The sequence below is a fragment of the Pundamilia nyererei genome, unplaced genomic scaffold (genome assembly GCF_000239375.1).
Source record: "Pundamilia nyererei isolate P.nyererei 1_Seehausen unplaced genomic scaffold, PunNye1.0 scaffold00033, whole genome shotgun sequence".
In the NCBI taxonomy this organism is placed as follows: domain Eukaryota; kingdom Metazoa; phylum Chordata; class Actinopteri; order Cichliformes; family Cichlidae; genus Pundamilia; species Pundamilia nyererei.
Window position 1 is genome coordinate 3,682,193 of NW_005187434.1, and position 6,497 is coordinate 3,688,689.

General features: G+C 42.5%; 1 protein-coding gene across 1 annotated transcript; it reads left to right on the plus strand.

Moving 5' to 3' along the window:
• Positions 1 to 1,909: 1,909 nt before the first annotated feature.
• Positions 1,910 to 5,068, plus strand: fzd10 (frizzled class receptor 10). Its single transcript, XM_005729553.1, has one exon. The coding sequence runs from the start codon at positions 2,618 to 2,620 to the stop codon at positions 4,367 to 4,369; it is 1,752 nt and encodes a 583-aa protein (XP_005729610.1). The 5' UTR covers positions 1,910 to 2,617; the 3' UTR covers positions 4,370 to 5,068.
• The last annotated feature ends 1,429 nt before the right edge of the window (positions 5,069 to 6,497 follow it).

Sequence of the window (6,497 nt, forward strand, 5' to 3'; positions counted from 1 at the left end):
ACACACACACACACACACACACACACACACACACACACACACACACACACACACAAAACAGGCAGAAAGTCCCTTGTGCCATCACATCCTGCCATATAGCACCACTAAAGTTAAACAAATAGTTTAGAGAACAAGCCTGCATAATGAAAAGAACAAAGTGTGGTCAAATCCTCTCTCCACTTGTACTGCTCTGAATCACAGGGAGTTGGAGCTTAACAAGCACAAGAGCTAGGGTGAAAACTGAACAGATCATCAGTGTATTTGTATTTGTGGAAAAAGTGGTCAGTTCAGCCAATCCACATGCCTTAAGAGTGGGAGGAAACCGGTGCACCTGCAGGAAACCATCAGAGAAAGCAAGAACAAGCAAAGTGCACAGAAGTTGAAACGCCCAGTGGTTTATCCATACCAAATTATTCTCAGATATTTGTCTGGGACAGCAACCTAATATTTACTGTTTAACGTTTCAGTTTTGCTTGCATTGAAATGTGATGGAAGAAATTAGCATCAAAAATAAAAGATTTTTTTAAAAAAAGCTGAAATTGACCTGATCTGGTGAGAATGGAAGTGTCGCTGTAGGAGACGTTAAACAGTAAATTTATTTACTGCTGCAAGTGTACCTCTGTAAGCTTGACAATAGAACAATGGCACCACTTTAGGACCACAGATCCAAAAGGAATTTGACCTTCCTATTTGTTTGCAGAATGGCTTCCTTCATTGGAAAAAAGGCAGGAAATGTCTGCGAGGTATTGTTGAATTATGCGTTTGCAACGTTGGCCAGAGCACCCAGATTCTTGTACTGCTGAATCCTAAACAGCTCCCAAAACTGGACGTACTTTTACCATTATCCTTGTGTGTTTTGGCTTTTCTTCATGAGTGTTTTGTTGTTTGTTAAAGACTGCCCAGAGATGATTGCGACACAATGCAGCCAGATTCCTTTCTTTCACAGTTAAAAGAATACGTCTGTAACATTTTGGTTGGTTTGTTCTATTCTTCATGTTACTGGTTTGGAAACTTGGCTCTAAAAACCGAGAGGATTCTGATTTAATTCTCTGTACTCTGAACTTATACGGAGTTGAAAAGGCCTAATAGTACTTTAAATGAATACTTTAAAATGAATGTGAGGCCACTGTGCTCTCCCCTAACGTGTAGTACTTTGGAACAGATAAAATATGATACCGTTTGAGTGTAAAAGTCATATAAAACAGTACAGTTAGATCCCTTTGGAAAAGCTGCAATATTAAAATGCAGCTTAAATTTAAGTATTAATAACTCAGAATCTCCAAACTGACTACAGCTTACTTAGCCTGTGATTTGCTGTACTTGGTTGCATGGTTGTACTACAACCATAGGATAATCTACTACCTTATTATTTAATAGATTTGAGAGCATGACTGTTGTTGCCTAGATTACATCAAACACTTATTAAAAAACATCTATTGATGTTTGATATCTGATTGAGACTTTTAGATTTATAGTACAGAATTATATTGAGAATTTTAAAAGTCGTAAATGGTGTTAAATAAATATAAAAAAAATTCCATCGTTTATCAAAATTGATATATATTGTAAATATTTGCAAAGGGAAAGAATTAAATGCGAAAAAAGTTAAAGGAAAACATTATCTACACTTGCATTTTATTTTTATTTTTTAACTAAATGCAATTGGAATATGAACCGTGGCTGCTTTTGGTGGACCAGTGCGGCCGTGAGCCATATTGCGCAATATTTTTGGTGATTCTCTTAAAATGCGCCTCGAAGTTTGTGGCTGAGCACAAACAAACAGAGAGAAGGAAGTTTGCTGCGAGCCTTTGAAAGCGCTGTAATGAACAAGCTGTTCCGCACGATCTGAAAATAATCCGCGTGTCAGTGTCAGCTTTCTTATGCAAATTAGCTGTCTTTGAAGGCGGATCTTTTGGCAGGTTAGACCGGGACGGAGGCTCCGACCAGCTCAGACGAGCACTGCCACCAAAAGCATCAACTGCCTACTTACGGAGGGAGCATAATCCTGCGTTTCTGGGACACATTTATAGAGACCGATATGTGTTCGACTTGTTTTGCTGACTGATTATTTGTCCCCGATGCCTTGCGAGCAGCCATGACCGTCGGATAAAGAGCTGGAGGGAGATTGTTTGTTTTTGTTTTTTAAAGTTGTCACACAATGACTGAAATCTGCCACAGAGAGAGAGAGACTCTCGGAAAGTGCCATGGAGCGTAAAGGCGAGCCGGTGAGACTTTTGGAAACAAGAGGGGAACACATCGGGGCACAAAGAAATTCTCTTTTACGCACAGCAGACTGATATTCACAGCGCAGGAGACGGAACAAGTAGCTGCTGCACCGAAGCCGCAAACTGAAAGCATGGACCAGACGGCACACTTCCAGCGAGGAACCGTGTTCGGACCGTCGCGGGATTTATCTTTGATATTTTAAATCTGCAGTTTTTAAAGTGAGGAAGCGATGGTCCTGCTACGGAGAGCTGAGTAAGTTTCTCCACATTGATCCAATAACCGCCATCGCCAGCCTGGATTCATCGCTCACTTTTTTAATGAAAGAAACTTGTGTGTCTGAGGTTTTGGTGAACATTTAGCTGTTTTTTTTGCCTCCTATTAAAACAACACAATGTGTTCAGCTGTTAAAGTGAGCCTTATCTATGCGCTGGTGCTGCTGCTGTTGAGCAGTAGGGGCTCAGCCATAAGCTCAATAGATCCTGACTGGTCAGGAGAGGGGAGATGTCAGCACATCACCATCCCTCAGTGTAAAGACATTGGCTACAACATGACTCGCATGCCAAATCTGATGGGCCATGATGACCAAAAAGAGGCAGCGATAAAGCTGCAGGAGTTTGCCACCCTCATACAGTTTGGATGTCACAGCCACCTCAGATTTTTCCTCTGCTCACTGTATGCTCCCATGTGCACGGAGCAGGTGTCAAACCCCATTCCAGCGTGTAGAGTTATGTGTGAGCAGGTCAAGCTGAAATGTTCTCCCATCCTGGAACATTTTAACTTCCCCTGGCCGGAGTCTCTGGACTGCTCACGTCTGCCTACCAAAAATGACCCAAACAACCTCTGCATGGAGGCGCCCAACAATGGCTCGGACGAACCTCCCAAAGTCTCCCACACCCAGCCTCCGGATTTCAGGCTGCAGCGGCCTCTGAGTGGGCAGGACCTTCACCCTAAAGACAGTGGCAGCAAGCAGATGTGCAGCAACCCAGGCAAGTTCCACTTTGTGGAGAAGAGTGAGTCCTGTGCCCCCAAATGCTACCCAAAAGTGGATGTGTACTGGAGTCAGGGAGACAAGCAGTTCTCTCTGGTGTGGATGGCCATCTGGTCCATCCTGTGCTTTGTCTCCAGCGCCTTCACAGTGCTCACTTTCCTCATTGACCCACAGCGTTTCAAATACCCCGAGAGACCAATCATCTTCCTCTCCATGTCCTACTGTGTTTACTCTGTGGGCTACCTCATTCGGCTCTTTGTGGGAGCTGACAGAATAGCCTGCGACAGAGACAACGGGGTCCAATATATTATCCAGGAGGGTCTGGAGAGCACAGGCTGCACTATTGTGTTCCTCATTCTGTATTATTTTGGCATGGCCAGCTCCCTCTGGTGGGTTATCCTGACCCTCACGTGGTTCTTGGCTGCTGGGAAGAAATGGGGTCACGAGGCCATCGAAGCAAACAGCAGCTACTTCCATCTGGCAGCGTGGGCCATCCCTGCCATAAAGACAATCATGATACTGGTGATGAGGAAGGTGGCCGGAGACGAGCTGACGGGCGTCTGCTACGTGGGCAGCATGGATGTCAAAGCTCTCACAGGTTTTGTGCTCATTCCTCTCTCCTGCTATCTCATTATCGGCACTTCATTTCTGCTGTCCGGCTTTGTTGCACTCTTCCACATCCGCAAGATTATGAAAACCGAGGGAGAGAACACAGACAAGCTTGAGAAGCTGATGGTTCGCATCGGAGTCTTCTCTGTCCTCTACACTGTCCCAGCCACCTGCGTCATCGCCTGCTATTTCTACGAGAGGCTCAACATGGACTACTGGCGCATTCTCGCAGGGGAGCAGAAATGCAGCAGCAGCGGGCTAGAGTCCGACGACTGCATCATGAAGGCTTCTATCCCCGCTGTCGAAATCTTCATGGTGAAGATCTTCATGCTGCTGGTGGTGGGCATCACCAGCGGCATGTGGATCTGGACCTCAAAGACACTGCAGTCATGGCAGAACGTGTTCAGCAGGAAGATAAAGAAGAGGACGAGGCGGAAGGCTGCCAGTGTGTTCACCAGCAGCAGGCCTTACATTAAACCTCACCCATCTCTCAAAGGGCCCAACACTAAATACGAGCCCACACGCCCCCCTCCAACATGTGTATGAGCTGACTCTCTTTGTGCAAACCCCCAAAATACTTTTAAAGCCCTAAACAAGACTTCTAATGATCAGTGCCATCAAATGAATCAAGCTTCATGTTTTATTTATGCAATATGCATCGAAGGTAATACAACATGGGGGTTTTGTTCAGTCTTGAGCCATGTCACACAACAAGAGCTGCCTTTGTTTGAGAAAAATCTGCTACTCCTGGATTCACTTATCCTAGAGGAAAAAAAAGTTATTGTTCCAGAGACAAAAAGAGTGGAATAAACCATTTGGATGTGCAGTGGGGTTACTTGAATAATGTGCAATAGATGTTTTTCATTACAGCCAAAACAACACTTGTACTGTTGTTGACCGATTACAGACAATGCATGATGAACCCCATAGACATTAATGGCAAATAGTCAGAGAGATGACCGGTGTGTTTGGAGGCTTTTTCTGTTAATGGAAATCAATGCAGTGCCATATATGTTTAAACTGGACTGAGAGCAGTTGCTGAAAGGCGCTCGAGACCTTCAGAACTGCCCCATTGTGAGGCAAATCCATGCCATAAATTAATCAAGCACTCAGTACTGAGAAAAGTTATTTGTAAATGCTGTTTTGTTTTTTTTCTTTGCTGTTTTATAGCACAAGGGAACATTTGTATATATTTCTGAAAAGTTGAGATTTTATAGAAAAGTAATAAAACGTTCTAGTTTTAAATGTTTGTAAAGCTGGAATTTTGTGTGGCTGCTGTGCTGCTGTTCTCCCTGTTGGCGTGAGACACGTTAAGCTTGTGAGATTTTTTTGTTGTTCTTTTTTACCCCCACTATCATATACAGGGAGTAATTTTAATGCGTACTAAACATTTAAACCATTAACCTTAATTTATATATGTGCTTAAGAGCTAGGTTTTGACTATTCTATCTGGAATTTTTATAAGAATATAAAATTAAGCAAAAAATATATCTATAGTTCTTTATTAGCAGGTTAGTAGCTTATGGGAGATCCACATTAACTCATAAATCGTGCGCATGCATTCGATCGTGCTTATGGAAAATATATATTAACACGTCTGAAAAAAGGTAAATTAATAAGTGCGGGAACAGGAGAAGTGATGCACAAGTCGAGTGGAAATGAGTCGCTGTGTCCCGATTCTTGTTTTTAAACGTTCTTGAGGAAACAGTTGAAATGTGTGGCTAAAGATGACTAACAGCAGAAAAAAAAACCACAGTCAGTGTCATAAAAACATTACAGTTAGGCAGCACTGTCACTAATGGGCATATTTATTCAGTGTTTTCAATATTTTGTCCCAGAGATATCATTAATATTGTGTCCTCAGAACTTGATGTGGTGGCTTTAGATGTTGTCATTAGGATTGGGATTGTGTTTACATTTGTAACTGTTAGTGGCTTTCTTTAAAGATGAAAAGCGAAAGCGGGTGCAGTCAAGCGGTTTAACCTCCATGTTTATTGGACCAAATATCAGTGGTTTGAATCAGCGCTTTGATTGCAGTGTTAATGATTTTCTGCACTCCTCGCTGTCTTTATGCTGCATGCTTATGTAAGCCCGGTTCTTCAGCCACAGCTGAAGTGAATATAGAACTTTATTTTAGTCTTCCTTCTTCATCTCTCTCTTTTCTCTCCGTCTCACTTTCTCGCTGCGTGCATGTGTCGGTGCGCATCAATGAAAGGGTTATACAATAATCCAGCTCTCATTCAGGACAGGATTAGACTGTTTGAAGGGTTTGACTTTGAAAAGAGCACCGCTGCAAACCAAAATACAGAATATCTGTCATCTCTTCTCTTCTTATCAGCAGGGCACGGTGACGTTTCTAAAGACACATCTGGTCAGGATTTGAAGTAGTTACATATTGACTGAGGCGATTTATTTTTTCTTTAAAGCGTGAGCAAACTGAATACATTGTCGTATACTGAGATGTTTAGTGTCCTTCCATTGTCAAAATATTAAGGTGCATGCACAAGTCTAGTCTTAAACCTCATGTTTTCCCATTGCTGTGGTAGCAATGGGAAAACATGAATCTGAGAGATGATGGCAACAAATAAGGGTAAAGCTATAGTTTTGAGTATAAAACCATTTCCACTTTTTTCAGTCTCACTTTCAACCCTTTTTTTTTTTTAGATATTTGTTT